Genomic DNA, 21,267 nt, shown 5'->3' on the forward strand with positions numbered 1-21,267 from the left:
TTCTCTATAGGCTGATTTTTAAAGTTTTATTCTTGACAGAATTTGCTCCCAGTAACTCAGTTTTAATACCCATGGTGCACTAAATGACAGAGTTCTTACAGGAGACTGATAAGCACATGTATGAGAGAACCCGACCACCTGCTGAATTAGTCTGGCAATGCTGATAACGCCTCACTGTGGTATATGAAGTCTGATAGAAAAAGAGGAATGGGAAGAAAAAAAAAATCAATGCCCCAACTTTCTTTCTGGAAGACTTGCTTACATGCTATATTTTTAGTCTTGTCATAGGAAGTGGGTGTCGATCAAGATATTTTAGGAAAAGCTTAACTCTCTGCAGCTACACTGTAAGCTTTTGAATGTTTTCTTATTCAAATAAATAGTAAGGGAAGAGATCAGCTAGCTTTTTCCAGTGCTGCTATTTTATTTTATTTTATTTTATTTTATTTTACCAATGTTGGTGAATAGCATCATTTAGCTGGTACCTTTGTGTTTCTGTAATGGTGCCCCTTTGGCATTCAGAAAAGCCAGGTGAGAAGCCTGACGATGTGCGAGCAAAGGGTGGAGAAACTACTGGTTCAGAGCGAAATGAAACAGCTGGACTTTCCAAAAGCTCAGGGCTTACACATCAAACCGTGCTGCTGGAGCATCTGAGATATTTGAGGATGACTTTTTCAATTCATGCTTTAGATAGATAGTCCACACACAGTACTCTCTGAAAAGCTTTCTTCCAAATGGTGATGTGTAGCAACATCTATGTGCCTTCCTTGGAAAAGATGCTCTTTCCTTTCTCTTCCAAATTACTTGGAAGATTTTCAGGGAAGGTCTCTTCTCATGTTCTTCTCCACTGTTCTCATAGAATGTTTGACACTCTCTGAAAGAGTTTAATTTTGAATATCACTTGATGGAAGCCTTGATCACATGAAACTGTACCCATGCAACTTTGTCTGAGTTAATGGTTTGTTTGCTACCTATCCAGATCTTTCATTTGTCGGGCTGTTTCAGATATCCATGCATATATAACCAGAATATCACAATACATGAACATTAATAAATATAATTTATCAAAGGACTATGGTATTCTCCTCCTATGATGATCTTGAAATATTGAGCCAAAGATCAGAAAGAATAGTGATCAGTTACTAATCATGTAAATCAAGCAAAGCATCAGAGCTAGGATCAGGGCTGAGTAGGATATGCAGTTGAGGTATAGACATTTTAACTAAGTCATGTTTCTCTAAGTCTGAATGCAATTATAATTGCGTAATGAATTTTCAGGTAGGTAAGCTTAATAATCCAGCATATGAAGTGACCAGGTTAAATCAAGTTCCTGTTCTGCTTTCCCTCACATCTTCTGTTCAAATATACCATAACCTGCATTTTATCACCCTCATCCAAAGAGTAATGGTCGGAAACCTACTTTTATCAAATAGTTACTATACAAGTAATAGACCGTGTTTTCTAAAAGTGTTGTCTAATTTAATTCTCTGAATAATCCTAGGAATAATAGAGTAATATTAATCATGTATATTATGATACATGTTTTTACTCATAAGGAAATAATTTCAGAGAGTTTAAGTATCCTGCTTGCAGTCACACAGATAGCAAATCTGGAGAGACTTAAAGGTAAAGAGAGGCTGGAAAAGGAAACACAAAATAAGTTGGTGATCTACCCATATGTATAAAAATGAAAATGGTCAGAATCTAGATGAAAAGGTCCTGAGTTAGAGGCTCATTTGTCTTTTGAGTCAAATGGTGACTTGAACAAACCTCAATATCTCCAAGCCTCAGTTTCCTCACTTAAAAAAGAGATATCTAAATTCTCTGATCCCTAAATTCCCTCCAGATGACAGATCATTTCTCTCATTTCCAAGGTTAGAGATTTTATGTTGATATCTCATTGAGATAGGTGTCCACATTGTGCCCTCCATGTGGTAGGTACCAATAAGCATTGCCCAGGATACCGAATTCTGACAGGCATGTATGCACAGCTCTTATAGGAAAAGCTATTGACCTCCACGAAAAGCAAGGCAGTGTCTTCTCTGAATGAATTATGCTAACAGTGCATTAGATGATAAAAGAGCTTCAGTTTTTGATCCAAGTCATGAAATGTCCCTCATCATCAAAGAGAAGGAGTAGAAAGTTTGGGGAAAATGTACAGGTGAATCTTCCCCCTGGATGGAGACAGAGAAAACCATGAAAGTGAAGTGCCTATTTTATTGATAGAGGCAATTTTCATCAGTTTGAGGAGTGATGGAAGTTGCTAGTTGCTCCATCCCCATTTAGTCCTTTCAGCTTTCACTTTATTGCAATATCTTTTGTCTGGGTCAAATGCCATTGCTGGGACGTCAGTTATCTTGACCTGTGGGCTAGAGGTCTACTTATAAGAACTTTTCTCTGTCTGGTGAAGGGCTGAGCCTCTAAAACCCATGCTGGTTAGATATTTATAACCTTTGACATTATGAGTTTAGGAGTCATAATAATAATAAGACTTAAAGGTTTGCTCAAGGTGTCTGGCTTATGTAGTCAAGAACAGCAAGGAATCTTTAGTCATTCTCTGGCCTGAATTTATATGAGGTATTATTAGAGATGAGACTCATGGAACACTTGCCCCAAATGACTCATAAATGAACTGATATTCAAAAGGTTTTCTATAAAGAAATATTTGTTTTATCAAAATATTATATATCGCATGGACCCTCAAGAATTGGACACTCCTTGGAACAGCTTTCAATATATTTAAAGTTTGCTGTACATGATTTGCTTCCAGATAAAGTCTAGAGGGTGTTGAAATAACTCAGGAATTTTTGGCACATTTTGTGCACGGGTCTCCATTTTAGATGTAGAGAGACTGCCCATTCTACATAGGCAAGAGAACTTTAGATTTGTACCTCCCATTCTTTCTGACAATATTTTTTTTCTGAAAAGGTTCAATTGTTTTATTTTCTTTCTTCCTGAAGTCCACTCTTTCCTTCTTCTGTGTCTGCCTTTCAAAGAAAGTAATAGTTCCCCTAATCCTAGACTTCATATTTATATTGTACCTTTTTTTTTCTATTTTTTTAAAGATTGATACAGCTGACCTTACCTCTCTTCTGGGTTACCTCTCTGTTATAATCTCCTAGATGCTCCATCCCAATTTGGGGGAACCCATTAAAACCACTGCCTCAAAATTTCTCAAATACGGTGGATCTAAAACTGATTGCTTCAAATTCTCATGTCTTAAGTACTTGCCATGACAGCTTTGGAAACAAACAACCACCCGTCATGCTAGATGGACCTCACAGGAAGTCTTCGGTTTTGTTGTTGTTGTGTTGTTAATACCTGAATACTGTTACTGGTCACCTGATGGAGGAGGTTCCAGAAAATGCTCCCTCAGGTGAACATTGAAGAAAAAAGGGTTAATTTGAGGACAATGCAGTAACCCCTTAAAGGTCCTATGGGTTACCCCCTAGAATGTTGTTAGGGACCCTAATACTACACCTGTGGACTTATTCCAATTGAAAGATACTGTGTGTGCCTTAGTAGCACTTTTATGTATTAACTAGTATTGGTTCCTAATATATCTTAACTATTCTAAGAGAAAGAAAAAGTAGGGACGCTGGGTGGCTCAGTCGGTTGGGCATCTGCCTTCGGCTCAGGTCATGATCCCGGGGTCCTGAGATCAAGCCCCGCATCGGGCTCCCTGCTCAGCGGGGAGCCTGCTTCTCCCTCTGCCTGCCACTCCCTCTGTTTTGTTCCCCCTCTCTCTTTCTCTCTCTGACAAATGGATAAATAAATCGTTAAAATCAAAACTTAAAAAAAAAGAAAGAAAAAGTAAATACAAATCCAGAAAGAGAACATATTCATGTTTTTCAGTAAATAACACAAATGTATATTATATCCATATTTGGAAAACATCGAAATGGAAGAATACATAGGCTGAACAGTAGAAACTAAAGTAGGTGAGGAAGAGAGGGAAATGTCAGAAAAACTCTGTAAACTGTGACATGACTCCCCTGGTAGAAGTTGCAAAGACAGCGTGGCCTACATCTAGTATTCACTTGGCCATGAGCACTCTATTAAGCTGTTCCTTTCTTCTGAAACGTGTGAAACTTGTCTCATAGGATTGTTAGGAAGATTAAAATAGTTAATAGAAATAACATATTTATAACAGTGCCTGGCACATACATGATAAGTGTTATGTGTTTGTGGTTATTACTATTGTTGGTTCTCCAGAAGTGTTTATTTCCTGTATAGATGGCTGTGTGTGTTTCTGTGTTCATGTGTGCTATTCACTAATATACTAGGTAAATGCTGAAAGTCACTTTCACGTAACATAATACATAAACCCATCTTTCTCTTTTCTTCATGAAAAGGCAACCTCTTAAGACAATGCCTGGAAGTTATGTGTAGAGTCTTCTGAGTCTCTTTTTTAAAAATGTAAATTTAATTTCTGAACTAAGTCTAAGGAAATATATAGCGAGGATCAAAAAAGAATAAAAAAGTTATTTTGAATGATTGAGTTGGTAGATCCTTTTCAACATAATATAAAACCTGGTCAATGTAAGGCCACGCTCAGAAACTACTACAGACATGTCTAGATATCTGAGAGCTTGCAGTTCTAAGTGGGTATGTGCTTCACATCCTACCGATTCTTTGGTCATGGATTTATTTTTACTGTACTATGTTAAATAAACTTACATATGTAAAGTGAGTTAACACTGACTACCTTCTTTCAGAAGGTAGTCAGTGTTAACTCCCCACACCTTTCTTTTTCTCCGAGGTAGAAATTAAAGTCAGAAAAACAACTTTTGTTTCTAATATTCAGAGCAATAGCTATTGTATAAAATCTCTAATTACAATAGATACCTCAATTGCCTTTTTTATTATACTCATAGTAAACTATAGCTTATGCTTCAGGCCATACAATTTATAAAAAGGCAATAGTCAACCCTTTTTAATGTTTTTTCCACACATTTTTTAAAAAAGCAAAGAAAAGTAAATCTATTTCTCCAACATGGTCTATTTAGACATGTTTCCAAATACAAACCTTTGAGACTTATGATCACTGAGATAGAAATTGATTTGACTTGCATAATCTGCTCAATTTTGTTGCACAGAATATAGAGCATTTGGAATGTTTCTGTCCTGAAACACCCAGCAGTGCTTAATGACACCGATGCTCTTTGTTTTGTCATTGGTGTCAAATGTATGCACGTGGCTAATTCCTAGGCAGCTCTGGCCTAGGCTGGTTCCAGTCATGACTGGCTGATTTTTTTTCTACTCCAGGCTAAAAGTGGGTATGCCTCTGTCAACATCAGCCACCAAATCACCACTTACTGAGGGTTGCTAAAAGAATACCTCCTTTTCCAACCTGGTTCTCCACAGGGAAGACGTAGTTCTGCCTAACAAAACAGGCTAGTTTGTTGTCCTTAGAAAAGCAAGGGTATTAATAGGATCTGGTCCACATATAGTAATGTTCCAGACTATGTGCCAGATGGTGATTTTGTCTTATTAAAATAGCCTTTTCATCATGACATTTTTCCTTGAGTTTGCTGACTGTTTGTAAAGCACTAAGCTACAAGTGGCTTATTGATTTTGGTAAAACTGAGTCACAACATGACCATTGGAGGGTTTGGATTTGGCTTTTTCAATTTATTTTAATTAAATTATAAAACAAGTAAATATGACCCTCTTTTCTATTGTGAGAAATAAGAAATGATACAAAATATGGGATGTGATTTCTCGGCTTCATTTAAGGCAGGTGTACATATATATATATATTTTTCTGTGATTGCAGATTTTGTTTTTCATGAGCCATACCCTGAATCAGGATTGTTTCTCTGCATCTTTCAAGAGCTGGCAGTGAGAGCTTGCTTGATTGACTACAGAGTGCTTCAATGTTTAGATTTTCCCTGTGAGATGAATAGGAAATGGGAAGGCTTGCTTTATTTCTGAACTCAACCATCACCACCTTTCACTCAGGCTCTTTGCATCTCTGTGCGTAGGAAAAGAGTGAAGTAGTTGGGAGCAGCTTTGAAGAGCAATGACTAGGTGTTTTGAGGGGGGAATAAAGGTGTATGTATTTGTAGTGAGAGATGTTTCCTTAAAAGCCAACAAATAGAAATTCTTCTAGTGGGAGATACATCTCAGGAGCTATAAACAAGAATCTGAGGAAGTTGGACATCACCGTTCCTAAATGAAGGGTGCTGATTGGCTTTCTCCCCAACTGAGGAGTTTTTAAACTTTTTAATTTTTGCATCAAGTGTTTAAGTTGTAAGTTGCTAAAACTTCTAAGAGTATTGTTTTAGTTTGTGATCGCTGTTTAACAAACCATCCCGGGACTCATTGACTCAAAACAGCAATTGCTTATTATCTTCATTTTTTGACATATGCTGTATATCAGCTGGGGTTTAGTTAATCTAGGCTTGGCTCAGCGGAATATGTTTGCTTCAGGCTGTGATTGCTGAGCAGTTCCGTTTCTCACTTGCAGGTTTGAAGCTAGGTGGGTTGTCTCTGTTCCACATGTCCCTCATTCTCCCTGGACCAGCAAGCTTGCCAGGGTAGGTTCTTCTTATAGTGATATCAGAGGCTAAGTTCAAATATGGCACACCTCATCCTATTAATTAAAATTGGTTACAAAAGCGAAGCCCACTGTAAGGAGGAGGTTGAAATATAATATGCCCATTAGAGGCAGGAACTACATAGTTACATGGTAAAAGACATGGATATGGGGACAGATGACAATTTAGAGCCAATGATTCAATCTACAATGAGGGATCCCTATGAGCAAGTTCATGAACATCATATGTGGAGTCCATGCATGGAGTCCATGTAGTGTTTCAAATTATCCCACTTTCTCTGTTTGATTACTTTGAAAACCTTTCTTCCCTATGCACTAAGAATACTCTCTATTCAGAAGCTGATCAATATTTGTCAACTTCTCTGGTGCTGAGATAACTCATGAAAACGATTCTTTTGTCTATCTCTTCTCACTGTTCTGCCCCAACCAGGGTAAAAAGAGAGGCATTTGGAGAGGATGTGGACCAGAAGGAAAGAACTTATGCAAAATTTTGCAAATGTTTATTAAAGAAAAAAAGTAAATTTGGACCGATGTGATGAAATGAGTTCCTGACAAAGATCAAAAAAGGGTTTGGAGTCAGAGTGGATTTATCAAAATGCAAATATTTTAAACAAAACAGGACGTTGCAATTGCATACAGAAGCTATTCCCTCCAAGCCTACTGGGGACATTTTCTAGTTTACATAATGTAATTAAACTCAAGTCTGATGAATTCAAATTTATCCCAAAGACATTATTGGCAACATGATCCCATGTGGTGACAAGACTGAGGAAGTAGCATGTTTGGGGGCCAAGGAGGAATTAGAAAATCATATCTAAAGCTCACAGCAATTGTTTGCGAGAATTCCACTGCAATTCTGTTCAGCAGTGATGGAAAGGGACCTGGGAACCCTTCTGAATCTTGCCTTCACTCTAAAATCCAACTGCATCCATCGACAGAAGAAAACACCTTCAGTATATGCCCAAAGTGGTAACAAATGTGCCTTTCTCATAGGGTTCTAATAGCTGTAAGGGATAATGTTTCTTTTTGCTTTGTGTAATTATGATTTGTAAACATCATTTTCATAGTTTAGCTTTATTTTCCCTTTTATGGTAACTGCTAATGCTCTATTTAGAAATTATATTTCCAGAAGCTCAAATAAAGTTTATTATTTCATTTACCTCTAAATTGCATCAAATTCCTTGGGTAAAGTAAAATGCTAAACATCAATAGAAAAATGAGCAAGGGATCTGAAGAGAAATTCACACACACACACACACACACACATACACACACACATTTCTCCTATAAAAAACATTAACCTATCTTAAAAGAAAAATAAATGCAACTAAGAATGAAATACTAGTTATTACTTACAAAATGGGATATACACACATATACACAGACACACACACACACACACACACACACACATATATATTCCCTTTTTTAGAGATAATATTCAATGCTGGCAATGGTGGAGTGAAAATAGATCCTCACATACAGTACTGATGTGGTTGTAAATTGGTACAATCATTTGATAGCACAATTGAACACTATGTACCAAAATTCCTTGCAGCAATTTTACCCTTTAACCCGGTAATTGCATTTCTAGGACTTTATCCAAGGAAGCAGTGAGTAATAAGCATAAAAACTAATGGAAGGGGGTATCCATTCCCATTCCATTTATAATAGTGGAAACCTGGAAACCACTGAAGTGTCCAAAATTAAAACAATATTTAAATACATATGATATACTCATAACAGAGGATATTGTTCTACTATTAGGATTACATTTTGCAGAGTTTTAATGACATGGGGAAGATCTTGATAGTATAATGCCAAACATAATTTCAAAATGTAAAGAAATACTCTCAAATATTTAGTATATAGGCAAAACATACCATCATGAATATAAACTGTATACTAGTTGACTATCTGAAAAGAAATACTATTAGTAATATTTTATATGGGATTATGGCTACTTCTTTTTTCTGAATTTTCCAAATTCTTTAACAAGAGCATGTCATAATTTTATAATTAGCTCATTAAAAAATGAGCTTTAGAAAGGAATGTATACTATTTTTAGCTTAGATAATCCAAAAATGTACCCTAGAATCATATCCTTATATCAATAAAAATGATTAATTATTCCCTTGTCATTGAAAACCCCAAATATTTTAGCATAAAAATTTCTGGGGGTGGGGAACCTGGGTAACTCAGTCAGTTAAGCATCTGCCTTCAGCTCAGGTCATGATCTCAGAGTCCTGGGATTGAGCCCTGCATGGGTCTCCCTGCTCAGCGGAGCGTCTGCTTCTCCCTCTCCTTCTGCCCTTCCTCCCCAGTTGTGCTCCCCCCCTCTCTTTTTCTCAAATAAATAAATAAAATCTTTTAAAAAATACCCCTTGTCTTTAAAAAAAAAATTCTGGGGACATAAACACATATGGAGGAGGAAAAGATGCACAAATACCAAAAGAGTCATGATAAAATTATAGAAGATTTAAATTTGGGAATCAGATAACATACAATGTTCTCTTTGCCGAAGGAGATAGTCAGATGTAGTTTAACATCAGACAGGTAGAAATAGGTTCATTGAGAATTTAGACTACTTTTAGAATAATAGAGCCATAAAAGCAGTTTCCCTTGCCCTTGTCATCCCCCCTCACCCCCTTTTTAATAAGGAGAAGCTATTCTTCATTTATTCTCACCTTCAGATGACCTTGTGACATAGCAGGTGTTATAGGTGCCAACAGTGAAAGCTCCAAGATGATGTAAGGAACAGATGCCAATTCTTCCTGCAACTACTAAGCAACCCTGCATGAAAGAGTTAATAAAAAAGGAAACACAAGTGAAACAGAAGCAAAGGAGATGCAAAAACCATCCCTCCTCCAGAGAAATTTATTCCACTTTCCATGGATACTTACACCTTTGATTACTTCCTGCTTCTTGAATCACCCATTATGAGATGGAGCTGGCTTGCACCCCTTGCAAGAGCCAGCTGTGCACATCTCTTCTGAAGCTATGCTGGTTGTATTATACCATGAAACTGGTGTTGTGGTGGGAGTATCTAAACCATGAATATTGGCAAAGGCTACAAATTAGGGCTTTGTTTCCCTAAAGAGCCAGTTGTTAAACATTTACCAGCATACAGAAGACTGCCTAAATCCTTCTGCTCAGTTTCAGACCTTTTCTTCAACTGCCTAATGTCATTTCCATTTCCTTGTTTCAAAGTAACACAAAGGTCTTATCCAAATCTTTTACCTTTGCTCCTGAAACTGGGCTTCTTCAAAGTTCCCCAAGTACTTCTATCAAGGACAGTCACTGAACTGAAAAAGTCAAAACCATAAGTTATTCTTAATCATACCCACTCCATCATCAAACCACCACCACTCATCAATATCTATCTACTTAGTCAATATCTCTTCAGTATTTCTCTGATCAGTCCACTTCTTTCCATCTCTGTACCTACCATGAGATCCTTCTTGGGAATTATTATTTCCTTTTAACTAGTCTCTGGGCTTTGTAATACCATGGAATTGAGACTCCACTTCCTCTGTCCCCTTGCGTGCTTCCATCACAATGTTCCACTGGCCTCTCTTTTTAAAGGTATTACTTCTTTTTGACCCATTTTTAACAGAAAAACCCACTATACAGAAGATAAGATTAAAGAAACCTGAAATTGCCAGACATAAAAGCACGAAATGGTGCATTTCTTTTAAATATTAATGTAACTATATTTTAAATTCACAGAAATTAATATTAAGACATTAAGATGGTGGATGATAATGTTGAAGCAGCTATTTATTAAACTTCTATATGAGCCAACTATTCAAAACCACAAAGCAAAGTAGGGATTATTATCCCATTTACAGATGATGAAATGGAATCTCAAAAGGTTAAGTGACTTTCATGGGGTCACATAGCTGCTGAGTGGCAATGCTTAGATTAAGTCCTAGGTCAGTATTACTCCAAACCCATGCTCTATTTTCTATAACATTCTGAGTTATCAGCAAGCCCAAGAGGCCCATTCTTCCTGGTGTTGCAACAATCTTGGTTCAAGCCTGTTAGATATTTAAGGTTTATTTTTATTTTTTTTAAATTTTATGACCATATCTCATTGTTGACTCTAAATTTCAACCTTCTGTTTACCCCATCCAATTCTTTCCTGCATCTGTATGCACTTACCATTTATTTTTCTATTTCCCTTTTTTTGGACTATAATTTACATTTAATAAAAACACAGTTTGTAAGTTTAAAGTTTGATTAGTTTGACACACATACCCATTTAACCATCACCTTAATTAAGATATACAGAATTTCTACAACTATACCCTGTAAAACCAGGCTTGGGAATAAAGCAGTTCCATAGAATTTTTATGATAAATAACAATAAATATGTGTCTCAATCTTGGCAATATCTGTACAGCACTGTCCAGGTGAGTGGGGTACTACATTTTAATGGTGTAAACATTAGGGACATAAGATAAGAGTTTTGCTGAGGACCTCCCCATGGCCTGGATAAACCTGTAAGTCTTCCCATTTCCCTTTGCTCTAATGTTGTGTTCTCTAAGAACAACTGATTATCTGACTAATACTTCTGTTCTTCAGATAAATGATATTAGGAAAGGGAGAAAGTCTTAGATAGGGAACAGTGGCATATCAATCACTGATTTTGTAGAATAATTGTACAAGCTTAAGAAACATGTGTAACCTTAGTCTTGTTTCAAGGTAGCTGTCCAATACTATTCTAGTATTCCCCTGAGAACTGTGATTTCTGTAAGGCTTTCAACTGACAATATTTGTTACTAAATTCTGCTTCAGTGTAGGCTTAGACAGTATCTAGGGTGTGTGTGTAGGGGGGAGGTATTTGTACACACATTCTTTACTTTCCATGAGTAAAAAGATTGGATTTGAAAAGATCTTGTATTTGATAGCTACATTATGTATGATTATTGAACCCATAACTTGAATCAAGTACTGGATTAGGTAAGATTTATATTAATAGAACCTCATCTGGCTGTCCTCCTAACCCATAGCCACAAATCCTTTCAAGTACATTGGTTCAAGTAGAAATTATATTTCTAGTGAATACAATTTTAACTATGTGTTTTTGACTTCAAGGATCTCACTGCTTTAACCTGTCTTCTAGCTCATTGTATCCTTTCATTCTATCTTTACTCAATTTAATATACTGTCTTTTGAATTTCATGTATTCTAATTTGCTCGTCTTGTCTTTACTACTTAATTTTCTGTCATCCTCCATCCCATAGCTGATACTCCATAGTAGTTTAATAAAATTTTCTCTGTTCTCCTGCAAGATATTCCCTGAGATTTGCATCTCATGGCAAATTTATTGTGAACTACCAGAAATTGAAAAAAAGAAAGTGGATCCATGTTACTTATGGCTAATGATGTGCTATACTCCTACTCTTCATTAAAACGCAAATTCATCTCCAGAAAGTTTGCTGACCATGCCTCAGTACATGGGCCAAAGTCATGATTTGGGGTCCTAATACTTCAATAGCATGTCTCTTATCCATAACAGATAGGAAATTATCTGGTTGACAAAAATCAATGCTCTTTATCACTTTATTAATAAAAGAGGTTTTGATTACCAGGAACACAATATGTAAAAATATAAGGAATACAGGCTACATACCAACACTGAGTCAAAAACCTTTACTCTTATTGTTTACATGTACATCTTCACAAAATATTAGTGGAAAATAAAGATTGGAAGAGAATACATCTTTGATTTGAAAAGCCAGAATCAATTATTTTTTCCCTGTAGGAACCGTTATTATTAATCCCATAACCACTCTTAGTTCACCTCCTGAAAGCCCTGAATTCCCCCCAGCATGATCCACTCTTTCTTTTTTCCCTAGACTGCCATCTTTCCCTTCCTCACAATGCTGCCATCTTCTGTTCTCTTGTTTAGGAGGGGTAGTCTGAAGGCTAGTAAACAATACTTAAACATGACTCCTCCTGGTGTTGGTGCTACTGATCTCTTCTAATTAACTGAAGGTGTAATAAAAGATATTACTACTCGAGGAACAGAGTCTTATTAAAGTTGCCTGGGTGGTGGGGGGGTGGGATGGTGAGATTATTGGAAAGGTGCACGGGAAAAGAAACCATTGAATAATCAAAGCCGACCTGGAAGAAAGAATGTGCCTCTCTCTCCACCCAGCATCCAGCATGGGAACTCTTCTCGCTTTCTGCCTCTTCCCCTTTTCTGCCTTCTTGTGCATGTTCATATTACATATCAATCTGTATGACCTGAGTCTATATGACCTTCTAGTTCCAGGACCCATCACCAATTGATAAGTTCCTCTTCTATCTCTTAGTTTATGTTTTCAAGAACAAACATGATTGTCTCAGTTCATCTTTTCTAATTTGAGGAATAGGTCTCAGAAAATCCTATTCAGAGGCCATCCTAATCAAATCAGTCATGTCCAAGGGTGAGTAAATCCTGCAAATTTCATATGAAAAAAAGAATTTCCCCAGAGAGGAGGATGGCTTTGCAGATACCCTGAAATATGTCAAAGTACCCTATATTCCCATCAAGATTGATTCTTGACTTATATTTCTAGGAAAGTAAGAGTAAAATCTCACATACTTACATTACATATATACAGTGTATGGGCGCTATACATATATAACCTGCTGGAAATGGCTGCTTTTATTTTCTGAAATAAATGCGATGATTAGCTTATTTTGTGAAAATATTACTGTGATTAGAAAGACACACATTTTTGAAATTTTAGAGAAGAACAAGACACTTCTGGCCACTGCAAATATCTAAGGTTTTATTTCTTTGAGGCAACTATAGGTAATGGTAACCTAAGAATACTCTTCAATGGTCAAGATCTTCAAAAAACAGCGCTACCCATAATATGACAGAAGTGATTTAGACAATATGCTGGCAGGAAAGAATTGAACACTTGAAAAAAATTGGGTTTGGGAGCCAGAAATGTAAAATTATACCACACCTTGCATGTAAACATAAAAATTTATGACATATTCCTTGAAGTGTCATTTTCCTCATTTTCTTCCATGAATCACACACACACACACACACACACACATATGTGTGTGTGTATACATATATAATATATATGTGTATATATATATAAAATTATAGTGCTGGTATTTGTGTGGTACAGAATTCAATCTAGTCAATGCACTGACTCCCATCATCTGAAGGCTAATCTGGGTCAATTGTCAAACATCAACCATTCAGTTTTCATTCTTTTATTCAATGCTCAGCTCTGATGACAGCTAAAAAATCTGATTTATCCTTAAACTAGTTGAATTGATGATTCCCAACTAGAGGAGCCCAGCCATGCAAGACATCTTTTTCTTTTCTTTTCTTTTCTTTTTTTTTTTTCCTTTTCTTGCCTGCTATGTTTTATTGGGTTGCATGTAGACAGAAAACCTGAGCATGGAGAATTGTGCCTTGTACCAGAGATTTACAGCATTTACTGCATATACTTTTCACAATGTCACACGATTATATAGGAGCTTTGCCATATTGCCACAGGATAGTTAGTGTTTATTTGAGTAGCTTTTGAATCTATAATCATATGGTTTATCACTTTCTTAATTAAAGCCTTTGTAGTTTTCCAAATCTTTGTTGCAGGTTCATGATTGCCTCCAAGCTACCAGTCCTATCTCATTTTATACCACTTTTCCCTGCTTCTCCTTGTTGAACTTCTCTTAGCTCTTATAACCATGCTTTTCTCTTTTGGGCCTTTGCACAGGCTATTAACTATGCCTTATTTTTATCTGACTAATTCCAAATTTTCTGCCCTCTTCAACTTAGATGTTTCATTCTCAAAAGTCCTTTCTCTAACCTCCCTGACTGCCCAAAATCTCTTCCCTTTCTGCCCATCTCAACAGATTATTTCAGCCATTGACCCACCTTCCATTACAATTTTCCATTCTCTGGAACACTGTAAGTTCTATGAAGCCTAGGACAATATGCATCTTGATCACTCCTATATCCCTCGTCCCAAGCATAGTACTGGACAAATGGATGGTCAATGAATATTTGTCAAATTAGTGAATAAATGAAAACACTTAAATGACTTCTAGATTAAGCATTGGCCTTGAAAATAGGTAATAAACCACTTGGTTTATGTCTATGTTCTGTTGTTGGTAACATGTAGTCACAGGTTAAGAAGGTCTTATAGTTGATAGTTTCGTTAGAGTAGATTCCCCCACACATGTCTCTACAACATAGATTTTTCTAAGGCAAATTTTTGCTTTCTTCCAGAAAAAAAATGGTCTGGTTATTTAAAATAATGTAAATTTTAAAAGATATACGTTATTTATTATAGGCTCTAAAGAACATGATAAATTACTCAGTTTGAAAGGATTTCTCAGGAAGTTTTAAACTTCAAAATTATGAAAGTTCCTCCAAGCTAATGTATTTTTTCATGCTTAAATTAATAAGGGTCTTTTTGTCCTTTAGTTCTTTTTTTTTTCTCTTGAAAATGAGGAGAAAATTTTCCACTACATAGAAACCCTTGTGAGACTTTTATTGTCTTTTCAAAGTAATGACACCTTCTAGAAAAGATAAAATGCTGAGTGATTACCTTTGTTGAAGAGAAAGAAGAGAGCATCATGATTGAATATCTCCTGGCAGACCTGACAGCTCTGAGCCATCACCATTACTCAGACAGAGTACACGGACCAGGGCATTCATTTAAATTCTGGGCTTTCTTTTCCTCACATTAATTCTAAAATCAGTGAGTTTCTGGGTAAAAGGTGGGCTTTCTTTCAAAATTATCCAACACCTTCCAGGCTTCTTGGGTAAGGACCACACTCTTCTTTGGGAAATTAGTCTTGTTTGTCTACAGGGACTTGGGACTTAAATTGATGCCACGAGGCATTTACTGAGTACCTGCTCAATGATGGTGTCACAGGATGGGTTCTCTGGGAAGAAGACTGAGATGAAGGTTAGCATGAAGGATGTTTACTAGAGAATGCTCTAGGTCAGCACTTGGCAAGAAGAGGAATTGGAGTAGGGAGAGGGAGAAGTTAAGCTGTGATGTAGGGCCAAAGTCATCTTTGGATGCTTCAGAGTTTGAGTGGCCCAACTTGACCAAGTTGTCCCACGTTGGTCTAAGATGGCCAGGCCTTTTTACTCCTGCATTGATCACTGGATAAGGTTCACCATAAAGGGGTGAAACTGGAAGTACAATTCCCAGCAGATGAGAGAAATACCTAAAGGAACCAACAGTTGAAAGACATGTCTACAGCACTCCTAGCAGTGAGCAACAGTCTCTCCTTTTAGGGAGATCTGGTTGGTACATTGCAGACAGACATTGTAAAAATGCTCAGTAACAATAAAATTAATGAGACATTAATTTTGCCAAATGAGATTTCACATTATAAATAGGGAGACATGCCTAGTAGGACTCAAGAAATAAAGAACATTACTCTTGAGGTATAAGAAAAGTAATCACTAATTGTGACTGGCAATCAAGCAACCCCTCCCCTCCTAGGGGAGGGATGCTATATGAGTGGACCATCAAGGACAAGTAGCATTTCAACAGGCTAAGAAAGTGTGGGCAAGAGCCTGATAGGTTAAGGGGAGAGCATTATGCCAGGCAGAGAGAAATGTGTGTTGGTAGATGGATGGTAGAAGTTTGTGAGTTAGAGAAGGGTAGAGAAAGCGGTGGAAGGGAAGAAGGACGGAACAGATGAATATAACAGCAGAGATCTTTGAATAAAATTCTGAAGATACTAGAAAAAGCAAGACAGAGAGAGAGAGAAGAAAATGTTGTTTCACTCCAGCAACCCTCAGTTTGTTTCCTGAGATTAAGGTGGGGGCAGTGGGAGGGATAGGGTGGCTGGGTGATAGACATTGGGGAGGGTATGTGCTATGGTGAGCGCTGTGAATTGTGTAAGACTGATGAATCACAGACCTGTACCTCTGAAACAAATAATACATTATATGTTAAAAAAAAAAAAAGATAGCAGGAAGGGAAAAATGAAGGGGGCGGAAATCAGAGGGGGAGACAAACCATGAGAGACTATGGACTCTGAGAAAAAACTGAGGGTTTTAGAGGGGAGGGGGTGGGGGGATGGGCTAGCCCGGTGATGGGTATTAAGGAGGGCATGTATACGCAAACAAGGAATCATGGAACACTACATCAAAAACTAATGATGTAATGTATGGTGATTAATATAACATAATAAAATAAAATTTTAAAAAAAGAAAATATTGTTTCAATCATAGTTTTAACCAATGGCTTCAAGTTGAAGTCACATGAAATTTTTATCAAATGTGTAATGTTTTAGTCATAGAAAGTAAGAAGTGGAAAAAAAAATTGAAGAATCCTGGCAACATTTCCTCATGGCATTCTGTCAAGAGAAGTAAAGTAACAGACCCTCCCTTGTTAGCTGATACTCTTCAATCCTCTAAAGTCTCTAATGCTTTCTGTAAATGTATATCTAGCTCACCCTATACAGCTGTGTGACTTCCCTCACCTCTCCCTAAAGGATCTTACATTGGTGACCCTCATTCATTCCTATACCATTTCTTGGATTAAGAAACCAAGATCCCGTGTGCCTGGGTGGCTCAGTCAGTTAAGCTTCTGACTCTTGATTTCGGCTCAGGTTATGATCTCAGGATTGTGAGATCAAGCCTGGTGTCAGGCTCTGCACTGGGCATGGAGCCTGCTTAAGATTCTCTCTTTCCCTCTCCCTCTGTTCCCCCCACCCCACAAGCTTATGCATACATGAGTGCTCTCTCTCTCTCTCTCTAAAAAAAGAAAAAAACCCAAAACCCAAAAACCAAAACCAAGACCCAAAGGAATACGTACCTCTTCAAGGCCGTATGTCTATCTCAATCTCAACTGAGGTCTACATCACATTGCCATAATTTTAAGTTATAAAGTAAGGCTATGATGCTTTAGTTATCTATTGATGCATAGAAGAAAATTACCTCAAATTTAGAAGCTTAAAACAACAATAAATATTTATCATCTCACACAGTTGCTATGGGTCAGGAATTTGGAAGTTGCTCTGTTGGATGTTGGGGTCTTTCATGAGTTGCATTTAAAATACTGGTCATGTCTGCAGGCATCTAAAGACTTGACATAAGTTAAAGGATCTACTTCCAAGGTGGTTTACTCAAATATTAACCAAGTTGATGCTCGATGTTGGATGGAAATCTCAGTTCCTCACCATAGGGTTTCTTGACTGTCCTCACAGCATGGCAACTCTCTTCCCCTAAAGTGTGTGATTTAAGAGAGAAAAACAGAACCCATTTTGTCTTTTATGACCTAATCTTGTATGACACACTTGGTCATTTCAACAGCATCCTATTTGTTACACAGTTCAGCTCTATTCAAAGTGGGAAGGGACTACACAAGAGTGTGAATACTAGGAAACAAGAATTGCTGGGGACTATTTTGTAGATTGGCTTCCACGTATGAAGAAAGGGGACACAGTGCAGTCTTGTTTTTCTTCATCAGAGCCTGCCATTTTGTTGACTCTTGGTGAGTTCCTTTTCTAGTTCTCCATGGCTATCCCATAGGTATGAATTGACTTTCATATAGTCAAACTGTGATAACATTTATAAAATCATTCCAATTTTTTTTAGTAAATTAAACTATGGTCAGCATTGAAAAAATAATGCATGTAAATAAAATTATATTTAACATATACATATATTAAATCAGTCTTTCAAAAATATGACAGAGAGAGCTGATACTATCACTGGGTTATCAGTTCTTTTGTTCCATCATTAAATCCAATTTTCACCTAATCTACTTACCAGGGATCAATGATAAAGTCTAGATTTCTTCTGAATTACAGTCTATATTTAGTACAGTTCCAGATAATGCACTAAGCATTAGTATTCATGAAAACAATATAAAGAAAATTATGACCTTTTATATCAAATACATAATCTATGTATAGATTTTAAAATAATTTCCCTGATGGGGACAGAAGAGGTATTTATGTTTCCTGTGTTTTTATAACTTAAATATAAAGTGTGAGGGTTACCTCCATATTAGAGTAGCAAAAGTAATGTCCATCTGCATAAAAGCTCCCCAGCACAAAGGTGAGTCTTTGTTTACCTTTTGAAAATGCTTTCACAAGAAGCTATGGGTAACCATTTCCAATACAGAGAAGGCCAGTTGATCAGATAGGAGCAAAACTAATGAAAAGCATCATGGAAGTGACAGCAAGATTAATTAAGTTCCTCTAGCCCTATTCACATGTGGCTGTGCAGAGTTCCTTTGGGTACTGCTGCAGTTAAATGGTATTCATGGTGACAAATACTGTAGATTTCCAGAACTGACACTTTTGAGTCAAGGGTAAAAATCACATTCGGTCATTTTATCCACCAAAAGGATCAGAGATGAACGCTTAGGATTATTAGTATGTTTGAGCAAAGCCAAGATTGAAATTGAGATATAATTAAAAGTATGTTGAAACTGTAATATTTTGTTTTCCATTTACACATTTCCTTTATGTGTTTTAGACATTTTGACAGAGGAAGCCAAACAAATTTCCATCTACTGTATTTGACTGGAGGCATAGAATTATGCACACTTGGAAACACTTTCAATTACTTTGTGAATTCTTGCAACATTGGGGCAGAGTTGCCCTGTCTGTCTGCTCACTCTATATAGTTATTATCACAGTATATATAAAAATGGAATGTCCATGACCTAAAGCATCCAAATTTACTAGAGCTGTACTCAATTTATCTCGAAGGATATTTTTTTTTTTAAGCAAAAGAAGAAATTCAATATGATGCTGTTTTCTTCTTCCATTTTGTTTGCAAGCACATTTGTTGTGGGGCTGGATGGGGAGAGGGCTGATTCTCAAATTGCTGCCCAGGAACCATAAATGAATTTTATTTTAAGAAAAATTGGAAACCTCTGGAGTGTATAAGATCTTTCAACCTGCTATACAAGATATATTAACTCATGTTATTGTGTTGCCAAATGTCTTTAGAGGAGGCATATTATTATATTTCTGTCCTTGGAAACACTTTGAAGCTCATTCATGTATTCATTCAACAAACACTTCCTACATTATCTGTCAAATAAAATTAAAACCCTTTAACCTGGAATGTGAGATCACATCCAATAGGGCTTTTGTGTTTTCTTCTCTAAATTTAGTTTGCATGGAAATCTTTTACGAAACTTGCTCTTTAATACTTTGATTTGTTCTTGTTCTCCCAGACATAGCATTCACAATCCCACCCTTGTTTTATGTCATTTGCCAACTTTTTCTGCATTTAATCAATCCGAACTGATACTGAAGAGTAAGTTCAGGTTCTACTTCTTTGTAGCTTTCCAGGTTTACCGGAAGCCATCATAATCTTATCTTTTACCAAACCCCTACATGCATGTCCTACATTGTTCATTTGTCCTTTACCTTGTATTACCTTTGTTTTTACTTGTATTTTTGGGTATATGCTTCATCTCCTTAAATTACTTACCAAGTGCTTTTCGGAACAGGGTGGTTGCTTAAACATTAGAGTTCAGTGCTTTGTTATTTAGGATCTCTACTTTTAATTTTTTTTTCCAGTGATGATGATAATAGTTATTATGACCTCACTTCCTTTTAGTGAGGCACCAAATGAGGTGGTGTGGGACTTCTAAACTTATGATGTGGTGTCCATCAATTTTTGGAGATAGTATCTACAGAGATGCAAAGCAACTTCATTAAGAAAAGAAAACTAAATAAAAATACACAACTTCTTGAAGGACTTTGGGGGAAAAAGATAAAGAAAGGGAAACATGGAAGGGAAATAATAGTCTGAGAGCCTTCAGAAAGGAATGTAGTGATACTTCTTTAAAAGGGAAGCAGAACTATCAATCAATCAGGGTAAATGCACTAATAAAAACCATCTGTAAGAGAAGCTAGGTGGTTGACTAGTTTCCCCTGAATCACTCTCTGTTTAAACTCTCTTCTGTTCTTTGGGTCCCTGGGTGGCACAGCTGGTTGAATGCCTGACTCTTGGTTTTGGCTCGGGTCCTGATCTAGGGGTCGTGAGATCAAGCCCCGCATTGGGCTCCAGGCACTCTCAGTGTGAGGTCTACTTGAGATTCTGTCTCCCTCTGCTGCTCCCACTTGTGTGCACTCTCTCTCTCTCTCTCTCAAATGAATAAATAAATAAAAATTAAAAAACAAAAAACTTCCCTTCTGTTCTTGACTCCCATATCGGTCTCCTGACTTACCCACAACAGCTTTTTTTTTTTTTTAAGATTTCATTCATTTATTTGTTGGGGGGGGGGCACAAGCAGGGGGAGTGGCAGACAAATGGAGAACCAGGCTCTCCTCCAAGCAAGGAGCCCGATGCAGGACTCCATCCCAGGACCCCAGGATCATGACCCGAGCCAAAGGCAGACGCTCAACCGAGTCATCCAGATGCCCCTGCCCGTAACACTTCTGATCTCTATCTTGCCTGATAGCTGATCAGCCATCCTGTCCTTAACTGGCCTTTCCTCAGACCTTTGGGATTTCTCTAACCTAAGGTTACTCTTAATGTCTCTTCCTTTCCTGATCCTTGACTCTAACCACAAAGTTTGCTTCTTCCTAAATCATGGGCAATGTTTAATGTTAATGGCATACTCTAGTCACTAACCCAATAGGACATGTCCCTGGCATGCATTTCTGCTGTGTTCTAGAGTATGTTAAAACAGTCAAGGAATTAACATATATTTCACTTTTTTCTATGACCCCAAAGAAGCCTT

The 21,267-nt window shown here is 37.0% G+C and overlaps 1 protein-coding gene and 1 long non-coding RNA gene across 4 annotated transcripts in view; one reads left to right on the forward strand and one right to left on the reverse strand.

Annotated features, from left to right (window-relative positions):
* The window catches only part of ZNF385D (zinc finger protein 385D), an 863,057-nt gene that overhangs the window by 551,352 nt on the left and 290,438 nt on the right, over positions 1–21,267 (forward strand). The window contains exon 1 of one of the 3 annotated variants that reach the window (XM_027587447.2): positions 17,925–18,048. The exons of 1 other annotated variant lie outside the window; for it this stretch is intronic. In XM_027587447.2, coding sequence (XP_027443248.1) covers positions 17,982–18,048 — 67 coding nt within the window. In that variant the 5' untranslated portion in view covers positions 17,925–17,981. Of the gene's footprint in view, positions 1–17,924; positions 18,049–21,267 lie in introns of those variants that run through there. One more of the 3 variants, XM_027587446.2, reaches the window with a different exon arrangement.
* Positions 9,263–17,764, reverse strand: LOC113918720. Its single transcript, XR_003518664.2, has 3 exons — positions 17,493–17,764; positions 9,800–9,864; positions 9,263–9,352 (listed from the first exon to the last, which is right to left on the reverse strand). It is a non-coding gene; the product is annotated as an uncharacterized LOC113918720 (long non-coding RNA).

The sequence above is a fragment of the Zalophus californianus genome, chromosome 1 (assembly GCF_009762305.2).
Source record: "Zalophus californianus isolate mZalCal1 chromosome 1, mZalCal1.pri.v2, whole genome shotgun sequence".
Taxonomy (NCBI): domain Eukaryota; kingdom Metazoa; phylum Chordata; class Mammalia; order Carnivora; family Otariidae; genus Zalophus; species Zalophus californianus.